Here is a 25671-nt window from a genome sequence, read left to right on the forward strand (position 1 = left end):
GTACAGTTTTTCCACACTTCTAGAGAAACTGTTCAGACAAGTACAGCAAAAAAATTCGATATTACATTTATCTTCCTGTAAAATCAAGAACATCTCTTACAGGTCATTTAACACAAATTTGCACAGAAACAGGAAAACAAACAGGTTTATATAACAACTTTGAATGAAAACAGAGTTATGTATATAACACTTTTATTTTGGAATTTGCTGACAGGACAACTCAAGGAAAAATGTAATGTTTAAAGGAAAAGAAAGAGGGTTTAAGATAAAATAAGATTTGGATTTTTTCTTTAATCTATAATAAATCTTACTATCTTAAATGAACTTTGGAGAAACCGTTTCCGGGTGGGTGACTCAGAAGAAAGATTCCACGTGCCGCACCTACCGTTACCTGAAACCACTGTTCAGTTCCTGAACGCAACCCACCTGCAGCACTAAACCCCACCCACATACCTGAGAGAACCAGGAAGTCGGTATCGGGACGTGACGAAATCAAAATATCAGCGAAAATTTGGTTTCTTTTGTTAGAGATTGCGTTTCTTAAAGTCCATACACACTTTTATTTGTGGATTAATCCAGAGAGACTTACCTGGTAAGTATAGATGGTTTATTAACGTCTTGATGTCGATGTTTTCGCCCTGTTCACCCACGCTGGGTGCCATATTACTAATGCCCTGAATCATTCTTACAGTTACATTAGTTGTGCTAAAGCCCAGAAAAATAAAAACGATGTTATTCTTCAGGGTAGATGTCTTTTTTCCTTAGTTTTTTTTTACCTACGACAAATAAGACTTGTGGCTTGACTAACATGTAAATTCAATATTCCATGTCAGTTAACGTAGATCCGGTTTTTAGAATTATTTAAAAAACTACAGAATCACAGAGATCTAATCCGCGGGTTGTTGGGACCTTTTTCGATATTTGAAGAATTTATGGCTGTTTACCCCATGTCCTCTTTATTATAAGTATAGTATAGGTAACGTAAGTAAACAAGAACTGTAATTCTACATGAAGATTTTATTTTTTTGAGGAAAATATCCCATCCTTATTTAAGATTAATTGAAATACAACATAAGCTTTTTTATGTAAAAGGAGAAAATTGAAATTAAACAGGTATTCCAACAAATAATACAATACATCCTATCATTTATTTATTTATTTTTTTTAATCTTTGACCATATGTCAGTCAAGTTTAAAATTTGTCTGTATTATACAGGAGTTAAATGTCTTAAGTAAGTAAAAACCATTTAAATAGCACAATATTTAGAACCTCGTTCGTGGCCTAAACTATACACAGAACAGCTAAAGTGTTGTTGATCCCCAAATGGATGGATAGACATGGATAATTAAAATTCAGCATGAATGAGACTGGTGACATAAAGCTGCACATATATTTTGCATGGGGTTGTCAACCTGGGTAACACATTTAAATTATGTTCATGGTATAAATGCATAGTTTAGTGTAATCCATCTGAATGTAATATCAGCATTAGCGGCTCACCTTTTTCCTTGGCTACAATCTGATCTTGTGACCATCCAAAGATGGCAGTGCTGAGAAAGATCTACCTACTGGTACATCAAAAGAAGGTTTGTAACTTCCGGGCATGCCTTGTGCCCTGGTTAGGCCAGCTTTTTGCACATCTGATTTTCCCACCTGGTCATCTTGCTCATAGTGGGCATATGGACTCTGAGAATCTTTTTGTTTCCATATCTCTAAACTGTCATTGCAGGTTTTTGAGTGACATGTGTCCCTTGGTCTGCCCTGCAGTTGTATACCACACAGAGATTGCGTAATGGCCTGGGGCCTCAGTACTGCAGCACCACTCGTGCAGCATGTGGGGGAAGTGACGAGGGGGAGGGCAAAAAACTGCTTATGTAAAAGTATTAAGATGGACAAACATGCCAAGCTAACCCAGAGGAAATAAAAACAGTGTTATTAGAGTTTGTAGATTCTGGAAAAACCAGCAAAAGATGAACTTAATGGAAGACTGAGCTGCTCCACTGAAGTGTTTTAAATCTAAGGCTTATTAATAATTAAAAAGCTGTTCCCTGCAGCAATGATGCATCTGTCATTCACAACATTTGAGCTCTTTTGACAGTGTAAAATGTCTACGGGACACCTATTGCTGCATAAAATTCTAATAAGACTTGTTGCAGCATGATTTCCTGATCCCATTGTTTTGTTGTGTCTTTTTTTATTTTCAAGAAGTAGTCATGATGCTGTTTGTGTAGGAAATGCTGCTTCTTGCTTAGTGAGTTTAGTTAGTTTGGTCAACTCTTTGTTTTCTTAAGAAATGAACTAATCTAGATTCATATAGAAGAAGATGGCATATTAAGAAGAAGAAAATGTTTTCTACTCTCCTCACTTGACCTCTTGTTACAAAAGTAGTTGGCAACCCGCTCGTTGAGCGCTGTGTGGGATTTCTCTTACTGAGTGAAATCTTTAGCAGCTCTCATGGCACAACCACCCTGAGCCGTAATCCAAACCGCTGGAATGTAAATCCTCTCAGTAGATTTTAGTTTACGGCATTTCATGAAGAAGCCTCAGAGATTATTTATTTCAGACATCACGGAACATGGCGGTCTGCTCTATCTTATCCCTTTTAATCATATACATTTTTCTTACACAGAGGATTAAGGCAATCTATTATTGAATCTACAGCATTTGGATTTTGCATTTCTATAGTTATTAAAACAAAATAAGAAAAAATAACACATTCAGTCTAAATTTCTAAATAATATTTTAAGATTAGATATTTACATTGAATATGTGCATTTCTTTTGAGAGGATTTAATAGTAATCATACAGTTGTGAATAAAACCTCTATAGGGCTATATGAGGAGGAGGGAAATGGGGCTAGACTAAGCCTAGATGTGGGATTATGGAGGAGGGGATGGTGAGCATTCATGATCTGTCAGAGCTTAGTACCACAATTACCCCAGCAGAGGCAGTATTGGCATGGCACAGGCTGCATTTTCATTACTATAATGTTGAGAGAAGCTCCAAAATTATGTAAGAGTGACGTGCCTTCGTCCCCCCCACAGTCAGCCCAGCGCCTGGCAGAAACGGGCCCGTCTTTTTTGTTTTCATCCTCCTTCCGCGGAGAAGCCAAAAGGACATCTGTTGGAGTCATCTTTCATAGACAGTAATCATAGCAGCCACGGCACGGGACAGCACCCCTCCGGGGGCCGATGTTGTGCCTCTTTGTCATGGAGGAACTGATATTCTGGGGTGGCAAGAAGGAGCGAGGGAGCCTTCAATATGCAGAAGGACACGAGCAAACGTGGTGATCCTGCATCTGCAGGTGATCTTGCACTTTTTCACAAGCCCATGGGAATATAGTAGCAGTCGAGACGGTGTTCTGCATGTGAGGCAGTCGGGAGTAGAGCTAGAAGATGAAGTTTAAAAAGTTCATCACAATCATGCAGGCAGCCATGGGCATCGTACCGCTGAACAAACGGGAGCTTTTGCCCCCAGGCAGGAAACTGTGGAGACCTCAAGGGTGAGTTAGATTACTTAGGTTATTTGTTTATCGCACAACAACACGATTCGATTAGATGTAGAATACGTGGATATTGGAATATAGATTCATTCACTTTGATGTTGATGCTAAAGGAGACTTATTTATTTTAGTTTTTAACTCGGTGTATGTGAAATGGCTCACGTTTCCCAAAACATTTACAAGCTTCTGTCATGTAAACAAGTCCAGATTTGATAAGAACCCTTCTGACACACTTAAAAAATATGCACTAAATGCAATGTTCCATGGTTCCAGCAATTCCTTTTGGTCTCAACTCATTGGCATCTCCGATGGATCCACGACAGTAGCTGCCTGTCCCAGAATAAAAACAGCCTGGTCTCTGGCGACCATACGAGGGTCTTAAAAAACAAAACAACCAAAACATAACAAACCACATAAACCAATCACCAACTAGATGGCTGGAGGGGTGCGGGTTTGTACGGAGCAGATGTAAATGTACTCACCAAACAGCTGGAGTTAGCTCAGCCATCAGCGGCGTTAGCGTGGCTCCGCTCCAGTGTAGATCCACCTCTGAGTTCCATGAACGTTAACGACAATTGCAGAAACCTTGGTGGGAAGGACGAGCTGGTGAGACTATTGTCAAGGCTCAGTCTGGTGTTCACGTGATAGAGAAGAAGTGCTGTGTTTTCTGGTATATTTATTCACCTCAATATGTCCAATCTACTGAGCTGATTTGAAGTATTGGAATTATTTTAGACAATAGCAGAAAACAAGTTTACTGCCAGTATTACACGGGATTGTCAACTTGGGAATCAGCGTGTCAAGTTTATCATGTCTCATAATCAATATAATTAATTTGTAAAAGTTTGTTGCTCTTGAAAATGTAAAGGTCCGTCACACCAGAGAGCCTCTCCTTGTATTTTGGTATATCTATGAGTCGTTGTTTTTTGTAACAGCACATATTAATGGGAAAAGAAGTACTATACATTCATTGGTCTTGCTTTACATCTGATTAAGTCAGTGAATGTTGCAAACACTAAACCAGCCTGTGCATTATAAAGATGAGAGAAAAAATAATTTTGTGATCTCAGGCTTTTAGACACGTGGGTGATTAGAGTGATTCTGTGCTTGCATGATGGAAGATTACAGAATTACAGACTGCAGCTTCATCAACTATTAGAAGTGAATAGTTGAAATTCTTTTTTATCTGTCCAAACAGAGACCAGCCTGGTACAGATCAGAACAGCACGTATCTGCTCAAGTGCAGCCGTAAATTCCGCTGGACCAGAGAAGCACAGTACTTGTATCTTCGCCGCCTTTCTTCACACAGCTGCTCAGCTATTACAATGGTAAGGTTTTATTTTTTTAGTCTTAAACATTAGTAAAGCTATATAAAGGATTTGGTTTATTGTTACTTCTCTGGGTTTTTCTAAAACACTTTTGGGTAAAATTCAGTCTAGTACATTTAAATGTGGTCTAAATGTGTCTTTTGGCTGGGCTACTTCTAACTTTAGTTATTCATCTACCCATTTTCGATGACTGTCCGTTTCTCTGTAAAAAGAAATCATGGCTTTTAATCTACTCTTTCAGAACATTGTAAATGGATTTTATTTTTATTTTTTTAAATTGTAGTCCCAAAACAAGTTGTTAAGCTGGAACAGGGCTCCAATATTGAAACATGAAACTCATTGTGCCACTGATTCTGCAAGCTTGTGTCACTGCTGGTATGCACCAGGCAGGGTGATGATTATTAGAGGAGGGATGTGGTGTTGATTCTTTTAATAGTATGATTCAATGAATGTCTCAAGTTAATCCTACTGCTTTGCATTAAAGTGGCCTGTTTAAGGTCAATTCACATACTACAGTTAACAGGAATTGTTGGAGTTTTACATTTGTCCTTAATATTCTGTACCATTTTACCTCTTAAGTGTGGCTGGTGTAAATTAAAATTTGTTGTGAGGTGTGTTTTGCTTCTTACCGTGTATATATATATATATATATATATATATATATATACGGTATATATATTTTAAACAATTTGTCTCATACTGACACAATACCAGATATGACATGATCAAACATGAGCACACATGCACACATAAGTGTTTTTATGGGGCAGTTTTGTCATTAGTGTTGCAAGATTAGAATAAGTGCATTTACTCGAATCAGTGTGTGTGTGTGTGTGTGTGTGTGTGATTGTGAGTCTGAGTCTGAGTGTGTGTGAGAGAGAGAGAGAGAGAGAGAGAGAGAGAGAATCACAGCAGGCAACCTCAATTCAATTCAAGGTTTGGCCTGATCCATTTCGGGGGTATTACGGGAGTATATTTTGTCTATAAATGTGTTTTAATCGATCCCCATCTTGTTGTTACGGAGAACTAACGGAATAATTTTCCAGCGTGACATAAAATGAAAGTTCCCCACTACTGTTTTGTTTTGTTGCAATTTATCACAATTCCTTCGTGCCTAAACCTCTTGATCCCCCCTACTGCCATTTGTCTTAATCTCAACCGAGCGAGCGTCGGTGCTAAGTTTTGCACTAAAATCTAATCTTTTGTTTTATTCTACAAAATAAGACGGCGATATTAAAGACAAATACACAGATTACCGCAACAGTCAATATCTGTGCAGTTGTTCTTTTTGGGCTCAGAATATTTCTTAGCCGTCATAGTTTTGGTACCAGTCCCAGACTGTTCAAAGTGCATGATGCCAGTAAACGGCGGGGGGCTGCTTTCTTTGAACAGATACGCAACTCAGTATTTCACCGTAAGTACTTAAATGGCTACATCTGAATTATTTGTGAACGCATTTGAACTTGTTCAAACAAATGCTGTAAGACCGCTTTTTATGTGTTTATAATGTAATGGCGGAGTTTTACATGAAGCTATTGGCGTCACGCAGCACCTGCCGTGATAGCTGCCATTTGTTGTTAGGAAACGTGATCAAATTAAATATCCCATCTTTTGAAACTTTACGTAGTTATTTAATTTGGAATCGGTTTCATCCGTCGCTGTTCCTTTAATTTTATACACCGTATTCGGCTTCTTATTTGGGTGGTTTTTATGTTTGCCTAGATGTATTGATGTTGTTGCCCGTTGCAACACTAGAGAATATGCGATGAATTTCTTGTTGAAATGAGTTTAATTCCTACACTAATTATTTTTGAACAGACATTATTTCTCGTACCTTGCTGTGTAATGCGAGTATCCCTCCACTAGGGGGAGGAGTTGTTCAAGCTTCCTCCTGCTCGCCTGTGAAGCAGCTTCAAAGCGAAAAGAAAATTTGTGATGTAAAATAAGAAACAAGACACCAATTACATCATACATTCACTCAAACTGCAGTACAACATTTTTGATTCATTCATATGATTAAGACTAAGAGTATCACATTTTGTTTTTATACACAGCTGGTTTGTGTGTGTGGGGGGGGGGGGGGGGGGGGGGGGGCTGTTTATTGCTATATGAGTAAAATTAGCATTTTTGTTTTACTCTATAAACCACTGACATCCTAATTTCCAAAAACAAATATTGTCATTTAGAGTATTATTTTCGGGAAATAACACAAAAACAAGTTCATATTCATTTTTAAACCACATTACTATTTTTTTCTTTTACTTTGGAAGTGTTTCAGTATTTAAAATCAGTATTTGGTGGAAGAACCCTGAGTGGCAACCATAGCTATCGTGCTCTCCCCCAGTTCACGTTGGGTGACTTTAAACCATTGCTGGTGCAAACATTCATGCAGCTCAGCTGTTTTTATTGGCTTGTGACCATCCATGTTTCTCTTCGCATTTGAGAGCTTTAGCGTGGGGTTCAGATCTGGAAATTGGGCTGGCTAAGCCAAGGTCTTAAACACTTAAACACTCATATCTATCAGTGTTGCCATGTTGGTGAATTTCCGGCTAAAATCTGTCAACTTTCCTAAATCATTTTGCTGACTTTTATTGCCAAAAGCAACCGAGTTTCTCCTCAAGAACAACTACATCGACACTTCAGTGCAGAAGGGTGGGATCCCTGGAGTCCCTGGCTGTCTAGAGCACAATGGTGTAGTCACACAGCTCATCAGAGAGGCCCATGAGAGCAAAGGAGAACTAGCGGTTTTGTGGTTGGACCTGACTAATGCCTACGGGTCCATCCCACACAAGCTAGTTGAGCTTGCGCTACACCTACACCATGTTCCCAGTAAGATCAAGGACCTGATTCTGGATTACTATAATAACTTCAGTCTCAGGGTCACTTCAGGGTCAGTAACCTCAGACTGGCATCGCCTTGAGAAAGGAATAATAACAGGCTGTACCATCTCCGTCGTTCTCTTCGTACTGGCGATGAATATGGTGGTAAAGGCGGCTGAGGTGGAGTGCAGAGGGCCTCTATCCAGATCAGGTGTTCGACAGCCCCCCATAAGAGCTTACATGGACGACCTTACCGTCACAACAACATCAGTCCCAGGGTGTAGGTGGATCTTGCAGGGTTTGGAGAGACTCATCCTATGGGCTAGGATGAGTTTTAAGCCCACCAAGTCAAGGTCCATGGTACTGAAGAAGGGGAAAGTGGTGGACAGATTCCGATTCTCAATCTCAGGAACCGTAATTCCATCAATCACGGAGCAACCAGTCAAGAGCCTGGGAAAGCTCTTTGACTCCAGCCTGAAGGACACTGCTGCTATCCAGAAGTCTACGGAAGAGCTTGGAGGGTGGCTCACTAAGGTGGACAAGTCTGGCCTGCCTGGTAGATTTAAAGCCTGGATCTACCAGTACTCCATCCTTCCCAGAGTCCTGTGGCCTCTCCTCATGTATGCAGTCCCAGTAACAACAGTGGAATCCTTGGAAAGGAAGATCAGCAGCTTTCTGCGCAGATGGCTGGGTCTTCCTCGCAGCCTCAACAGCGCTGCACTGTACGGGACAAGTAACACCCTGCAGCTACCCTTCAGTGGGCTCACTGAAGAATTTAAGGTGGCACACACAAGAGAAGCCCTACAGTACAGAGACTCCAGGGACTGCAAGGTGTCATCAGCCGGGATTGAGGTGAAGACAGGAAGGAAGTGGAAGGCAGAAAAGGCAGTGGATGTGGCTGAGTCACGCCTAAGGCAAAAGGCACTAGTTGGGGCCGTGGCAACAGGAAGAACAGGCTTGGGCTACTTCCCAAAGACCCAAGTCAGCCATGCCCGGGGCAAAGAGAGAAACCACCTACTTCAGGAGGAGGTCCGAGCAGGCGTGGAGGAAGAGCGAGTGGGTAGGGCAGTGGGACTCCGGCAGCAGGGGGCATGGACAAGGTGGGAGAGCGCGTTACAGCGCAAAGTTACCTGGTCAAACATCATGCAGGCAGACTTCCACCACGTCCGGTTCCTTGTGGCGGCAGTCTACGATGCCCTCCCCAGCCCAGCAAACCTCCATGTGTGGGGAAAGAGTGAGACACCCACCTGTTCCCTTTGCTCCGGAAGAGGCTCCCTGGAACATCTCCTTAGCAGCTGCCCAAAGTCCCTGGCTGATGGTCGCTATCGCTGGCGCCACGACCAGGTACTCAAAGCAGTGGCTGAGAGCATAGCCTTGGCCATTAGCACCAGCAAACACCATCATGCTCCGAAGAAGGCAATCTCCTTCATAAAAGCTGGAGAGAGACCTCGTGCAGGCCCACAGATAACAACGGGACTCCTCCACACAGCTACTGATTGGCAACTGCACGTTGACCTGGGAAAACAACTGTTATTCCCCCAGCACATCGCAACAACGTCTCTACGGCCAGACATGATCATCACCTAAAAGCACAGTCTGCTGCCCCCAATGAGCATCGAATGTTGTGAGATCCCTTTTCAAAGCACTTGGACGTCATCAGGATTCCTATCAGTAGCCCCTGTGGCACTCCCAAATGTAGTCAGAATAGTCGCGCTCCACACCAAACACAATTGACGTGAATTTCTTGGGAATATCGCCAGCAGTGGGCTGGAGTCACCATGTGATTATTGACTCTCTCGGCACACCAGCTTGCAAATTTGCCTGAAAAGTTAAATGTGAATTTTTGATGAGGTGATGTGGCGACTTTGGCTTTTACCACAAAACTGGCAGGATTCACACCCCGTGTACCACGGGAGCCACAACGTTTGTGTCCTCACGCAAGTTTACTGATTTATTCTAATCTGGACACGCAAATTGTCAAACATGTTTTGTGTCAACGTAATTTAAAATAGATATGCTTTTGCAAGGTCACAACTTATTATCCTTCATCCCCCCCACGACTAACCTCCCGCCAATATAAGACCAAACAAGTTTCGGATCGAAAAAACTGATTGTTCATTCATGAATCAGTCAAAGGAGGTTTGATTCAAATCAACATGCTATATTGGGTAGTTTGGAGCTGGGATAGTCGTAAACGGGTTTCAGCCCCATCGATTTTCACGCAGAGGCATTTAAGAACTTGAGGCAGTCAAGACCCAACTGCATCTCCTGTTTGAACCGCTGCAACTGCAAGACGAAACTCTGATCCGATACTTGATGACCTGAAATTGACGATATAGACCACCCGCTCCAAAGGTATCTCATCTGGGGTTAACCCTAACCCTTTATGAGGCAAATAAAGGGGCCATTGTTTTAACCCTAACCCTTTATGAGGCAAATAAAGGGGCCATTGTTTTAACCCTAACCCTTTATGAGGCAAATAAAGGGGCCATTGTTTAGAAACTATCAGTATTTATGAGGATTGTCTGTCCATACTAGAAACTGAAGGGAGCTCCCTCCTTTCAATTTTGCCACCTGACCCAAAAACATTTCCTGATCACCGATTTATCCCTGTACACCGGTGAATTTTGTTAATAGAAGCAGGCCTGTGGAGGAAGATCGGTCCCAGACTGTCATTTGTGGCATTATCCTCCCTGATGGACTGAGTTTGGTTGCTTAATGATTGTTTTTTTTATTAACCTCCACTTAAGCTCATTTATGGCTGTCTGCCACTGTAGACGAAGAAAAGGCACCATTAGTTGAAGTTGACTCCTTGAATGGAGGGCCTTAAAAATGAGCAAAGAAGATGAAGCTTTGCAACTTGAGACATTTTTGTCTCAAGGCACCAGGCTACCACCTGTACCAAGAGTACATATCGGGATGTGGCTTTGAAGCATGACAATATTCAAAGGCCATATCAGTTTTATTTCACTCCCAGTGCTCTTCTTTTTGCAGCGTTTATGCTCCTGCTCGACATCAGAGTTCTCGGTAGGTCAGAGGAAATAAAGGGTTATTGTAGCTGAGTGACCAGCACAAGTCGGCTCCTTATTTTATTTAAAGTGGAAATGTCAGTGTACAGTTTTTCCTTTCTCCACCTCGGCAACCCGCAGCCACTATGCACTAGCCGAACTATAATTTGCACTCTGAGCATGCGTAATGTTGAATTGACTTTGCCAGTGGGTGAATCAACAGCAAAAGTTCTCATAAGCCTTAAGCCCTGGTGTATTGTTGTGGATGTATGTGGACAACTAATGTTGTATGTTTACACCGACTGTAGACGATGGGATTTGTGCAAAATGTAGGCCAGCAGAATCCCTCTTACGTCAAAGGCAGGCAGGCCAGCAGATGCAAGGAGAGCTGCTGGTGGTGTGCAGCTTGGGCTATGGAGGAGGCACTGCTGCACATGAGTGTGCCAGAGCACCGCTGGCAGTGAACAGAGACACACGCAGAAAGGAAGAGACAGCGAGCGCCAGTGATGAAGACTGTTCTCAGCTTACACAGGAAATGGGCTCATGCAGTCAAGACCATACGTATCCTTCAGGGACTCGTGAGTTTGATTGTGCAGCTTTGACTCCAGTTTGATCAGATCTGTGACCTGACTTTTCCAGGAATGGGCCGAGTTCAGTTGGTACATTACACCCTCGGACCTGAAGAAATGGTTTTGGATTATGGAAATGTGTTTTTCCACAGAGGTTCATTCTATTTTCAGAGTTGCGGAGGGATTTGGTTGGAAATATGACACCGACTTCGTCAATTGGTTGATTGATAGTAGATGCACTGAAAATAATCATTGTGAAGCTGTTTTGTTTCATAACATGTCTGGCCTTGAACGTGATTTAATGAATGTGATTTAATGAATGTGATTTAATGTCTAGTCTAGTATTGTGAATCTATGTTTCTAAATGACCATGATATACTGTATGTATATGTAATGTGTATAATTATATAACCTCTGGGTAGTTTCATTGAATGGGTAACTCCAAAGTAATATTTCCTGAAGATATCTAAGTTTTGTCATTTTGCCATCAAATTGTCATGAACTTTTCAACTTTGTGTGCCATTGTCTTCGTAGCAGAGGTCTGATGTTTCTTCTGCCTGCTTGCTTCACAACAGCATAGGCTAATGAGCCATTAATGTTATTATCTCTCAAGACACTGCTAATCTGTCCAGTGAGATAATATCGAGAGTAATCTTTGTTTTTCTACCAACAGAACCCCGTCATGGAGGAGACCGTGTGGGAGCAGTATACTGTGACCCTGCAGAGGGTGAGTCCCTCTGCCCCAAATCACACCAGATCTGATTCTCGAGGGCCCAAATTACAGATATTTATAAATATGTTTTAATCCAGTCATTTATAATTCAGTGTTATTAAAGCCACTTTGGTTCTTTGCTTTTTAAAAACGTAATTACATGTCTCAGAGTAAACACAATTTAACGCTACATGTAAAAATGTGAATGGCTGTGTGGAAACAAACCAGTTGAGCTTAGATAATCATCCTGATGGGTCTCGTGCTGATGTTCACCGATGCCAGAAAAGCAGATTTAGTGCAAAAACAGTCCTTTGCTGCAGGCTTGTAACCTTTTACACAACTGCAGCCAGCTGTCACGCTCTGCTCCACAGATCTATTTCTCAGCCTTTTAATCATTTGATGTCTGAGGAGCTTTTTTGCCCAGGTTTTTATGGCACAAAATATGTGTGTGTGTGTGTGTGTGTTTCTCTCTCTCTCTCTCTTTCACTTCTTGGTACTGACCAAGTACCAGTTATCTTATGCACATAGTCCTGGTGCTCCTTTATTTCCTTGAAATTTCTTTGACTTTTTATCAAGCCATGGTGCATTTGTTCAACTATTTAAAAAAAATAATTAATTGTGACAATGTGAAATTGGCTAAACCAGTGAGATGGAAAAATGAAAGTCTCCCCCTTATGTTGTTATTCGGCATAGTTTTCACATAGCACATAAATCCTGTCATCCCATATTGCAAGAGATTAGAATCGTAGAGGAATGCTTTCTGGATCTTTACAGTCTTTCCTTTCATTTTTAAATCTTTGTTTGAAATTTGAATAACACTTTACTGCTTTTTTTCTTCCCAAATCTCATATTCCATTCTCTGGGGACCTTCAGGCTTTATCAAATACACACGCATTTTAAATATTGTGCTTGTAAATCGAAATATTTAGACATTACTATGCAACTCTCCTGTTTCTGCCTCGTTCTTGTCCATTTTTATTAATTAATGCATTTTTAGGACGGGTCCTTTGCTTCCTGTTTTTCTTGTGTAGTTTCACCCACTGTCTGTGCAGCCATCTGTTACTGAGCAAAGTGGTGAATTGTATCTGGGTTTTTAAGTACAGATGGAAGGGAGAGGATAAAGACACAGGGTCATCAAATCTCTGACCTAATCTCATCTGGGCAAACTGGAGCAGTGGCAGGTAGAAATAAAGCTGAAATATGCTTACAAAGAAGTGGGAAGTCGTATGATCTAAACCGGAACGGTTACGTATACGCATTCGTTTTTGAGGATTGATTACAGACTTAGATTAAGTTCATGTAAATCATGCAGCTCCAGAATATGGATGTGCAGAATTGTAAAGCAACCACACGTGATTGTAGTGCCAACTCTGATTACAATCCCATCATATACTCCCACACTGGATGCCAACACTATGGGGATCAACAGAAATGGTGTCTCAGGATAATACCTCACATGATAACCGTGTTTTCTTTTTATTTTCAGGATCCAAAAATGGGCTTTGGCATTGCTGTGTCAGGGGGAAGGGACAACCCAAATGAGGACACTGGCGAGACATCCATTGTGGTTTCTGATGTCCTGCAGGGAGGACCTGCCGATGGACTGTTATTGTGCGTACTGTTACATTTTGCTGATACAAAACGCATGAAGAATCCTGTCTCAGCCTCTACCAATGACTTTCAAAATACTTAAAATAAATAAGTAACAAGTTAAAATTGTGAATAATTGGATAATAATCAACCTACTTGACATCACATCACATTATATTACGGAAATCAACATTGATTCCTCATTTAATGAATATTGCATTAATTACACTTAAGATGTGCATTTGTCCTTTTTTAGTGAGAATGACCGTGTGGTACAGGTGAATGCCATCCCCATGGAGGGGGCCAATCACTCCTTTGCTGTCGGTACCCTTCGGAAGTGTGGCAAAGTAGCAAAAATTGTAAGTAAAAATTCTTTAATCGTTGTATAAACAGTATTTTTGGTTCGTTACGTTCTCGGATGCAATTTTCTTCGTTTGAACATCGTTTATTAACATTGTTTAGGAACCACACTTATTCTCTTCTTTAGATTAATTGCTGCAAGTTGCTACAAAGGCAAAATTGTTTCTTTTATTTACAATAAGGACGCGTTTATATTTTAAATATGGGCAGACCAATAATTGTTCTATGTGTGGCTTTGGTGCCAATGTGTCATCACAATAACACAAAATGATGTGGCTGCTCTTTTTTTTACATTTTTGACAAATTGTGAGGACTCTATATGGAATTAATGCAGTGTCTTTTTTTACCACCAGACCGTGAAGAGGCCCAGAAAAGTTCCAGTCAATCTGCTCAACCTTCCCCCATCACCGGATGACAGAGTCTTCAACAATGATTACAACGATGATTACAACTATGACCCCAGTGGTGCACGAGACCACAGCACAGAGAGGGAACATGGCAGGGGCGAGTACATGGATAGTGGTTACCAAACGCGCGAGCGTGACTATGATCGGCGGGAACGTGGCAGGAGCACAGAAAGGGATTTGAGCCCAGGTCGACACTACAGGCGTGATGGCAGCAGAGGTCGCATTTTAAACAGAGATTACAGCCCAGATCAGCCACGTGAATACAGCCCAGACAGAAGATACCGCAGCGAGCGCGCATTAGACCGAGGAGACTACAGTCCTGACCGGCGCTACCGCAGCGAGCGTGCTATTGATAGGGAGCACAGCCCAGACAGACGCTATCGCAGTGAGAGAGCCCTGGATCGAGACCACAGCCCAGACAGACGTTACCGCAGTGAGCGCACATTAGACCGTACAAACAGCCCAGACCTGCGCCACAGAGGTGGCACAAATAGCCCACCTCGAGGGCGAGAGCGTGACCACAGCTTGGAACGAGGGCGCGATCACATTCCTCCTGAGCCCAGGAGGTACGATGAGCATCCAAAACGAAGTGGTAGCAGAGACCGCTTGGACCGCTCACCTTCACCCACTGCCATGCCCATCCCACTCCCTCGTCCCGTCCGAGCCATAGAGCCTCTGGAGAAACCATTAAATGTTCTGCTAGTGAAGAACCGCCCAAACGAGGGTGAGATGTTTGTTATTCTCTGCTGTTATTTCACTGTGACTTTAATAGGTCGGTATGTGTGGTTCGATGAGAATATGAGCTTGTATGTTTAGTTTTTCTTACCTTTTTTTTTAGAGTATGGCCTTCGTCTGGGCAGCCAGCTCTTCATCAAAGAGATGTCCAACACTGGACTGGCCAGCAGAGATGGGAACTTGCAGGAAGGTGACATTATATTAAAGGTATGATGGAAAATATATTGTTCATAGACAAATAGGATCACCTTGTGTGTTTAACATACAATATATTATACTAGAGGACCTGATGGGGGAGAGAGATCAGTCATGACAAACAGTCCTTGGATACTTTCTTGTACAATTTTATGACAAGATTTTTTTCCTCTCCAACATTTAATGATTCAGTGAACAGTGCTTCTAAGTTTTTTAGTTATCTTTCTTTAATTAGTTTTTTGTAATTACTGTCACACATTTGTAACTGTGCAGTCAATGAGAGAGGTGCTGTTTATAATTTCCTGTTTTACATTTATACTTACATGGAAATTATTGTTTTATTACTATCACCACGGCAACCACTCGGTTAACTTATCGCTTTTTTCCATATTTATCACTTAATATACCAGTCTGTGTCTGTTTTTCACTTTCTTCCAGATTAACGGTACAGTGACAGAGAATCTTTCCCTCAGCGATGCGGGGAGAATCATTGAGAAGTCTCGTGGGAGGCTGCAGCTCGTGGTGCAGAGAGACAGTCGACAGGTGTTGGTTCACCTCCCACCAGTGGAGGACAGCGACTCAGAGCTTGATGGTGAGAGACTTTCCAAACTGAAAAGCAGCAGGTCCTACCCTGTGTAGAGGCCGACCTGTCGAATGGCCACCATCCACCATCATCACCATCATGTAAACCTACTTCTGGATGTACTCCATTGGAATTAATTGTGTTGCTGTTGTTGTATCTTATCCACAAAACCTGTTTTACCTGCATAAAATAAAAGTTTTACTCACACATTGGTATTTAGTATTATTTAAATATTAATTTGCTATATAATGTGGATAAATTCAATATTTCATTATATGCACTATCAGCTAACTAGAAATTAATAAGTTTTCCACTTTCAATGATCATTCACTGCTTTTTTTATGTCTTTATACCACCTTTTTAAAGTCACATGACTAGATGAAGTCCTTCTATTGGTCAGGACCAATCTAGATATGTGGTGTGAGTGGATTGTTCACTGACCACATGTTAATGGGGGGTAGCCAGAAGACTTGACCCACTTTGTCTATTTTTTGGACTGTGCGTGTTTGTGTGTGTGTTTGGACGTGCGGTAGGGCTCACTCACCTCACAGAGCAGGGTGATCAAATCTCCCATCATAATCCTACTGCTGGATATGACAGAATTTCATTAAGTTAAGATTTGCAGCACAGCGGTTGGCTGGTGTTTGTCAGCCACCTTTGTGTAAATAGGGAACACTCCGGTCTGATTGTGCGCGTGTACACGAGAGAATTTTCACCCACCTCAAATCATCCAAAGTGCATCTATTAATTTTTGCTGGTATTGTTCTTCATAAGTCCCTACATGGGAGTAATTTCTGTACGGACTATGTGCAGTCTATTCTGTACCATAAAGTGTTGGTAAAAATGATTTAAGCTAGTTGATCACAAAACTGGGCATGCTGCCTGTTGTGTCCTCCTGTGTTTTTGTGTGTTTTGGTGAGTCATTCATTTCCCCCTCCTCTGGGCAATATGAATCATTTAGTCACATCGAATAATTTAGAAAACACAGCCGCAGTGAGCAGTTTTTTAACAATGAATTCTTTTGGTTTTTAATTTAAATTTAAAAAATGTTTCCGAAGGATATGAAGGGATTATGACATTCGACCTTGTTTCTTTTTGTTGCAGATATTTCAGAGATTGAGTCCTACCGGTCCTATTCTCCGCAGGAAGACAGACGGGATCACCACTCTGACTTATCATCCCACTCTTCTAATGAGAAGCTGCGAGAAAAGCCCAGGTGAGAGGACATTTAATCCGAAACAAAGTGTTTCTCTACCTTTTTATTAATCTGTAGTTCCAGAGAACTGTTTATTATTTCGTGGTTAGATTGCTGACGATTTATTTCAGAGGTTCGACATCAATGCCATCTAAACTTTGAATCATTTTTATAATGTAATGTGCATATTTTAATTACAGCGTCTACATTGAATTGATCAAGTCATTGTGGCAAATTTCAGCTGCACTTCTATAGACAATGAGTGGAGGCAGCTTAGTCTGTAGCGGGACTGCAAAGAAGCCCCAGTACGGACAAAACTTGAAAGGTGTTCTGGTAGTACGAGAAGGTGCACCTTCAGAATACCTGGAGAACCAATGGTGCACCCTCCTCGTGACCCCGAAAGGGATCCTGTAGGATGTTTCTTAATTTCTTTTAAACACTAGGGAGGACCCAGCTACTAGACTGGCAAAAATGGGTGCCATGGCAACACCATTCAAAGGCCCTGACAGGGATGGTAATCCTCTTTTGCCATCAGAGATGGAGGAGCCTCGGTCAGAAGCATCTCCAGGTAAAGCTGTCTTTATATACATTTTCATTCATCCATTATTGCACTTGTTTTGATTAAACAACTGCCGTTCACTGGTTATTTTCTCTCTCCCGGACCATCCTCTCCAAACCTTAGAGATCCCAGTAGATCTGCAGTTTCTGAAATATTCAGAGCAGCCTGACAAAAAGTCACTTAAATCCCCTTTCTTCCCCATTCTGATGCTCGGTTTTAACTTCAGCAAATCGTCTCCACCACATCTACATGCCTAAATGCATTGGACTGGGGACATGTGTTTGGCTGATAAGCTCTTTGTCTTAGCAAGAAATGGAACAAGTGTTCCGGTGAGTGTATGGTCCCTTCAGCATGTCCTGGGTCTTCCCTGGGGCCTCCTCCTGGTGGGACATACCTGTAAAACCTCACCAGGGTAAGGAACTCAACTAGCAGATATAGAGCTTGACCTTTCAGCTCACCACTTTCTTCACCAGGATGGACTGATGCAAAGTCCACCTACCTGTCAATTTTCTGAGGTTACGTCCGTGTGTCAAATGAGATAAGGTGTGTGTTGTGTGTTTTAATTAGTGGAGGGACTTGATTTTCCAATTAATTAATGGCTTTCTGAAATCAACCCTCCTCATCAGTGCTGAGACCTGGAACTGTGGGTGACAAATGGAGGCTCATCATATATAACCAAGTTGACCACATGGCTTTCTTTGTCTTGAAGACAAAGGGAAGCACTTGAACCTCAAATGTCCCACAATCCTTCCGGTGTGAAACCCTGATCAAACTGTAGCAAGTGGAGACTCTGAAGTCTTCAGGATGCACTGAGCCTGGGACGCACTCGTGATCTTCTTATGAACTTTGCAAAACAATAGCTATCCAGCTATACTGATAACCCTCTGTGGCTGCACCACCGTTGGCTTCAGCATCCTCCCCTATGCTGTCAAGTCCTGCTGCTAAAACCAGACGAGCAACGGCACATTTTTGTCCAGCTGCACACCACTGACTGAAAATGCTTCTAGATGACACTGTTGCCTAATAATTGCAATATAGTCTTGGTTCATTTATACTTTGTGAAACTTAGAACTGTTAGGATGAACACAAAGCTGATAGCCCGGCAGGAATATAAGACACAAACACATTTTATGCTAACAAAAATTTATTTTCAAAAGAAGTCTTTAGACAAATGATTTGGGAATTGCTCCTTTGCTTAATCACTGAAGCAATGAATTTGATAGAGGAGTCAACGGTTATCCATTAGAATCTTCCCAGATTAGCCACAATTTCAGACACTTTGCAGTCTGGGCTGAGCTTGTAAACTTGGCAAAAGGGGAGAACAATACAGCTCTGACCATCGACCACCACCAGGTGATCATTTGACAGCCCTCTTTCACCAAGCGTTCCAGGCATGATGCCATAAGTCCGAACCTATAACCAGAGTTGATCATTGTATCCTGGTGCTAAGTGCACATATGGACAATCCTCCCGATCAGTCACACACGAGTTGTAGTCCCCAGGCACAAGGCAGTCCCAGGAGGAAGAGCTCTCTAGCATTCAGTCTACAGAGTCCAACAGTAGGTATTTTGAGCTGCCGGTTGCACATAAGCACAAATAATTATCACGCTAACACCTGCACGGAGCATCTTGCCCAGAGAAAAATCCAGAGTAAATAGAGCCGAATCCACCTCAAAGGGAATGTCCCGGAAACCAAGGTGCATATCTCGCTGGACCCTCTCAACATCATGGATCAGCTCAGGTTCCTGCTTAGTCATATTACACATCCCTATAGCTAGCCTCTGCACCCAAAGGTCAGACTGCCAAGTTCCAGCCCTTTGGTCCCCCTCTTTAGGCTGTGCCTTGCCAAGGTCCAGTGGCTACCAGAGGCTTGAAGCCCCAGACGACTGACGTGGGAATTTTTCTCTCTTTTACTACAGTAGCAGCTGTAGCTGCAGCCCCAAAGTTTCATGCTCCTCCTAAGGTGCCAATAAAACCGAGTGCTGAGGACCTGGAAGTGTACGGGTCAGTATACAACACCCATAATATGGAGTGTGTTCACTTGAACCTTGTTCTACATTTGGTATTTATGTTCATTTCTTGTTACATAGGCCAGGCACAGTGATGGTCCGTTTCCAGAAAGGAGACAGTGTGGGTCTACGATTGGCTGGAGGAAACGATGTGGGCATCTTTATCGCTGGCATTCAGGAGGACAGTGCAGCAGAGCAGGAAGGACTCCGTACAGGAGATCAGATCATGAAGGTCAGGGGAAACATTCACAGTCATGTTTCAGATGTTGGAGTCACTCTAGGATTAGGGACTCGATTAGAAAATACGCAGAACTTTAAAATGAGATTCAGACGGCTGACAGTCACGTAGTGCTCAGTCCATATTGAAATCAAATTATTGGTTATCCTGAATCATTCAGCCATATATTTCCTCTCTTTTTATCAGGGATTATGATAGGGTTTGTTTAAATGTATGTCTTCTATGTTAAAGTACTGTTACCCTCTGACTCAGGTTAACAACACGGACTTCAGAGGCATGGTGCGGGAGGATGCTGTCCTCTACCTTCTGGAAATTCCCAAAGGAGATGATGTGACCATTCTTGTTCAGAGCAAACCTGATGGTGATCAATTAAATGGATTCAATTCAATTTTCAATGTCATTGATTTTTACATTTGTGTTTAGTGTAAAGGTTATTTGACATGATTTTCAGTGTATGAGGACATTTTGGAATCTGGAAGAGGAGACTCTTTCTACATCCGGACCCACTTTGAATATGAGAAGGAAGCGCCACAGAGCCTTCCTTTCACCAGAGGAGAGATCTTCAAAGTGACTGACACACTTTATGATGGCAAACTGGGGAACTGGTTGGCAATTCGCTGTGGCAATGACAATCAGCTGCTGGAAAAAGGCATCATCCCAAACAAAAGCAGGTGGGCCCAGCAATTGCATGTCTTTGCATTTCTTGTTTGATTTTTCTGTCTCTTGAGCTGCTGCAAGGTTGGGCTTATTTTGGTTTACAACAGGTATTGTGTGTGTGTTATATCAATCAATCAATCAATCAATCAGTCAGTCAGTCAATCAATCAATCTTTATATCGGTCTGTTACAATCAAAACTGTCTCTATAGACCCTTTCCAGAATCCCAGGGCCTGACCAACAGTGGCAAGAAAAACTCCCCTTTAACAGGAAGAAACCTTGAGCAGGACCAGGCTCATGTAGGGGGACCCTCCTGCTGATGGGGGGGCTGGGTAGAGAGAGAGGAGAGGGGGGAGGACAGGTAGAGGAGAAAATAGGCAGAGATCATAGAGATACATTAATTATAACAAGCTGTTAGCATAGAGTTGAGTGGGTCAAAGGTCAGCAGGTCAGCACATAGCTATGAAGTTGGTGACACCTGTAGATGGATACAGAGGGGGGAGAAGCAGAGAAACTAATGTAGCAAGTTATGTAGCACAGACAGTGAAGAATTAGTGAAAGCATGACTGAACATATTACTAAGTAAAGATTTTTGTTTCTGTGCTACAGAGCCGAACAAATGACCAACATCCAAAATGCTGCACGAGCAGCTTCAGGCAATGACAGGGGAGACTTCTGGAGGCTGAGAGGACAAAGGGCGGCTAAGAAGAAAGACTTGCGTAAAAGCAGAGAAGACCTGAGTGCGATTCCAGTCTCAACACGATTCCCTGCCTATGAGAGGGTTGTCTTGCGTGAAGGTATTATCATCACAGATCATTATTAACAACTGTTTTCTGTTGATTTTTAAACTCCACTCCTGTCTTTTTTGTTAGCATGTAGCTTAACGTCCTGTCTGATTTGATTTTTTCAGCTGGTTTCAAAAGACCTGTGGTCATATTTGGGCCTATTTCTGATGCAGTGAATGAAAAACTAGCCAGTGACATGCCAGAGGATTTTGTCATTGCAAGTAAGTGGTTCCTAACCTCTGTCACATGCTGCAGAAGGTGAGAAGGAATGTTTTAATTTCCATCCTACGCGAGTTTTTTAACTGGATGAAAAAACAGTGAATTTAAATTTGCTTTTGATATTAATTTATATTATTTCTTTGACACTGATATTGCCTTAAGAACGACTGTTTTTACATTTATCAGTCCTAGCCATGACCTATTAATTTAGTTTCTTCCTAAAAATAGATGACATCTGAGGTGACATCTTGTCACTCGTATTATTTGTTAACATTATTCTGGTTTATCTCACAAAACAAAATATAGCGATTTTGATAACAGCCTCACATTCCCCATTTTTTAAGGTTTTGGAAAGGCAAATTGTACTCTGAAACTGTACTAGAGAACACTAGTGAGTGTGACTGTGTATGTTTTACCAATGTTTATCTTTCAGAAACGGAGCCAAAAGATGCAGGAACTGAGAAGTCCTCTGGCGTGGTGAGACTGAACACCATCAGACAAATCATTGAGGAGGTATGGTACAATAAAAGGTAGCAGCTTTTTGAAAAAATCTTATTCCTAATAATGTCATCGCATTTTTCCTCAGGACCGTCACGCTCTTCTTGATGTGACTCCTAAAGCCGTGGACACTCTTAACTACACACAGTGGTATCCCATCGTCCTCTTCCTGAACCCAGACAGCAAGCAGGGAGTCAAAGCCATGAGAAGCCGCCTCATGCCCGGTTCAAGTCGAAGCGCCCGCAAACTCTATGAGCAGTCGGTAAAGCTGAGGAAGACCTGCTCCCACCTTTTTACAGGTAGGCTTTTGTCATCGAATCCCTGACGCTGTTAACAGTAGTATTCACTGTAAGAGTTATGATTATGTTTCGTTGTTTGTTTGGTTATTAGTTCGTTATGATTTTGTGCTTGATTAGAATTTTTACATATTTATACAAGCATTTATATGAGTGCCCAAATCTTAACTTTTACTGTTTTTGTGTTTTCATTTCCTCTTGGTCATTAGCAACTATTGACTTAAATTCAGCCAACGATGCGTGGTACGGCAGTGTGAAAGATTCCATCCGGGAGCAGCAGGACAAAGCTGTTTGGGTGTGTGAGGGCAAGGTGGGTCTGAAACTGAACAATGTTATGGAGATCTGCTGTTTTCATGTAGTACCAGGATAAATAAATACAATTATAAAGGAAAGCAGGCGTAAACTATGCAAAAGCTCCCCCGCAGCAGTCTAGTACACTGAGATGGAAGGTTGAGATCGTTAACTGCAGGCTTGTTATGTAGCGTCTGAAGGAGAAATGTGCTATGTTACAAATTTATTATTTCAAAAACTTAATTTGTTATTTTGCCTTGTTTAGATGGATGGTTCAGACGAGGACCTGGATCTACATGATGACCGTATGTCCTACTTGTCAGCGATGAGTGCAGACTACTTGAGCATGGACAGCCGTCTCACCAGTGACTATGACGACACTGCGGATGAGGGCGGAGCTTACACTGACAACGAGCTTGATGAACCAATGGATGAGCCCCAACCTGTTTCTGCAATCAGCCGATCTTCAGAGCCAGTTTTTCCAGATGAGGTGGGAGGAGTTTAAAATGCCCCAATAGCTTTTTGATTTTCATATTCTGTTATTTATATTTCTAATACTTGTATTTCTATCAACCCTCCTGCATGTTTGCATGAGCAGAGGCCTCACCCCGAACCCAGGGTTCGTATGAAACGATCAGGGAGCAAAGAGATGTTGAACAGAGACCCCAGTCCTCCACCATCGTTTGTCCCTGAACCCCCAAAGGTGAGATTCCCCTCATTTCTTCCTAAAGCGCTACATATCCATTTTTTTTTTTAAAGTAATAACAATTCAGTGCATCCAAACAAATAATGGAACTCTTATACTTCACGAATGTGACAAATCGTCCCTTCCTGTAACAGGGACGGGCTCAAATGCGCACAGATTCTGCACGGAGTTCAAGCAGCAACATCAGCAGCAGCGATGCCTTGGGTGGGAACAGGCTTCATCCCCCACCTGTGGCCCAAAAACCCAGCTTGGCTCGTCTGAGTCAAACATCAGAGGAGCAAAGCTCAGAGAAGCAGGGAGATGTGGAGGATCCTGCCAACAAATCTTTCCTAGGAAAGGTGATAGTCACATCATTTTTAGATCTTGGGATTATTTATGGCACACGTCCTCTTTAATGAACTGTATAAACTTTAGGTTTTCTTTCTTTTTCTGCTTATATTGCTTCTAATATGTAACAGAGAAATGGTGGCCAGGTAATCAAGTGATCACATTGTCTTGTTTTCCCTCCTCCATCCGTACCTGTCATGGCCACATTATCATCCTCATTTCATTATTTTGCACTGCAGTTCATCTGAATCATAGCATGGTGGTGTGAAAGTCGCCTGTTGATCATCAAATCTAGGAGACTAAGGAACGTCAATGTCTTCTCCCTCAGATTAAGGCTTTTGAGAAGATGGACCACCTGGCCCGAACTCAGCGGATGCTGGAGCTGCAGGAGGCTGAAAATGCTCGGGTGAGTTGGAGCGTCCAACACCTGATCAACTGTTCAGCACACTCCCTCCAGTATATCACAGGACAGAGCACACGATTGTAGAAAGGATTTTGGTGGGCAAGTAAAGGCATTTTACTCAATCTTTTATTAGCTCTGACAGATCTGGGTCTGCTCTTGTTTTACACACAGCTGGAAATTGCCCAGAAGCATCCTGACATCTATGCTGTCCCAATGAAATTGCCAAAACCCAACATCAACCGTCCTCAGCCAATAGGGTGAGGCGTCTTTTGTCTTCCACCAAGTTCCTACGTTGTTCCAAATTACACGATCATCAACTTTTTGTCTGGTTGTTCAGTTCCAGCTCTAACCCTGAGCCACAGGCTCCCTACAGGCCAACATACTCTGAGAGCAGAGGACATGAGGACAACGAAGCTGAGTACCGCAGGCAACTGGCTGAGCAGAAGAAGGGCTACTACAGCGCTCAGAAATATAAAGACACTGAGCTGTAGCTGCGATTATAAAATGATATTTCCCCTGTGAATATGCAGTCCTCGTTAACATGGCGACAGTCACGTGGTCCCTCACATGCATGTAGTCCGATAAGGATGTCGGGGTGTTTGCCTTACCTGTTGAACTTCACATAAGTTTGTCTTGCAAACGTTTATAATCGCGGTCGCTCTGAACAACCAGCGCTTCCAGTTTCCTGCCTCTTTTTTAACCTGATGTTAAAGGTTGTGCTAGAGCCAATCAGCATCAAGGAGGGGAAATTGCCCCGAATTCCAACATATTATCATCAGTGACATTTACAAATATTGAATAGAATTTGAAGACAAACTGTCACCAGACCTTATAGAGAGTACACTACAACAGAGGAAACAACTTAGAACCATTTTATTACATTTCAGATTGAGTAGTCCTTATTTCTAAACTACCTTTTTAACCGGAAATGAGACGCATGCTGCTGTTGCTCTAAAATTCAGAGGTAACATTTAAAAAAGGATTTGGTAACTTTCACGTTCTTTGATTGGACAAATTCTTTTTCACAGTTTTTTATCCTGGCTATCACAGAATGGAGAATATTTGAAGTGCCTTGTAGGTCTGATGCAGGAAACGAGTCTGTGAGGGTCTCTATTCTACACCCAATTCTCTGGGTCTCAGGGTTGGCATATTTCAGGATATTTCAGTAGAGAAATGCTGAACATCTCCCCGATGGCCTCCTCTCCCACCTCCTCCAGGGGGATGCTGAGGCCTTCCTGAGCTGGACCACATCCATTCCTCAAACACACCTCTGGACTGAGCATTCCAGCTGACTCCTGTACAGTTACTGATGCTGCAGATTTCATGTTCATGAAATTGTAATTTTAGCATTTAGACCTCTGCACAAACAATATTTTTTACTTTTTATTTGTAGTTTCCAGCCACAAACAATAATGCATCTGTTATTTTTTTCATCATGAACTGTGGGGACAATCATTTTTATCATTTTCTTTAAATCTTGATTTTCTTTTCATTTAGTTTGTGAGCATAATGTAACTTTATTGTTGCTTGATTGAAAAAAATAAACATTTTTACATAAAGTTTTAAACACTGTGAGAATTCCCTTTCTTTATATGAATTAATCTAAATGTAGCGTCAGGTCTGGAATAACACTAATCCTAATATCCCATAATAGTCAGTACTTGTGTTCCTGCAATAAGG

The 25671-nt window shown here is 42.0% G+C and overlaps 1 protein-coding gene across 5 annotated transcripts; it reads left to right on the forward strand.

Moving 5' to 3' along the window:
* The first annotated feature begins 285 nt into the window (after positions 1-285).
* Positions 286-25558, forward strand: tjp2a (tight junction protein 2a (zona occludens 2)). 5 transcript variants are annotated; one of them, XM_011604468.2, is made up of 25 exons: positions 286-592; positions 4702-4831; positions 11901-11954; positions 13426-13550; positions 13786-13888; positions 14243-15020; positions 15135-15238; positions 15665-15818; positions 16914-17025; positions 17448-17572; positions 19483-19567; positions 19654-19804; positions 20063-20171; positions 20262-20481; positions 21076-21263; positions 21377-21472; positions 21904-21983; positions 22057-22267; positions 22474-22574; positions 22821-23045; positions 23154-23258; positions 23396-23599; positions 23917-23994; positions 24163-24248; positions 24329-25558. In XM_011604468.2, exons 2-25 carry the CDS (start codon positions 4829-4831, stop codon positions 24480-24482), a joined length of 3651 nt encoding a protein of 1216 aa, XP_011602770.2. In that variant the 5' UTR covers positions 286-592; positions 4702-4828; the 3' UTR covers positions 24483-25558. The 5 variants fall into 5 exon arrangements, with proteins under 5 accessions (XP_011602770.2, XP_029693401.1, XP_029693400.1 ...); XM_029837541.1 differs by lacking the exon at positions 286-592 and adding an exon at positions 2280-3503 and having other exon boundaries at positions 19486-19567; XM_029837540.1 differs by lacking the exon at positions 286-592 and adding an exon at positions 2282-3503.
* The last annotated feature ends 113 nt before the right edge of the window (positions 25559-25671 follow it).

Source organism: Takifugu rubripes, chromosome 6 (assembly GCF_901000725.2).
Source record: "Takifugu rubripes chromosome 6, fTakRub1.2, whole genome shotgun sequence".
NCBI classification, from domain to species: Eukaryota; Metazoa; Chordata; class Actinopteri; order Tetraodontiformes; family Tetraodontidae; genus Takifugu; species Takifugu rubripes.

Coding starts and splice junctions, on each gene's coding strand:
- tjp2a (XM_029837540.1), top strand. CDS start 3,397: ATGAAGTTTAAAAAGTTCATCACAATCATGCAGGCAGCCATGGGCATC. Junction 4,832..11,900: donor GCTGCTCAGCTATTACAATG/GTAAGGTTTTAT, acceptor TTCTACCAACAG/AACCCCGTCATGGAGGAGAC. Junction 21,473..21,903: donor AGAGGATTTTGTCATTGCAA/GTAAGTGGTTCC, acceptor TTTATCTTTCAG/AAACGGAGCCAAAAGATGCA.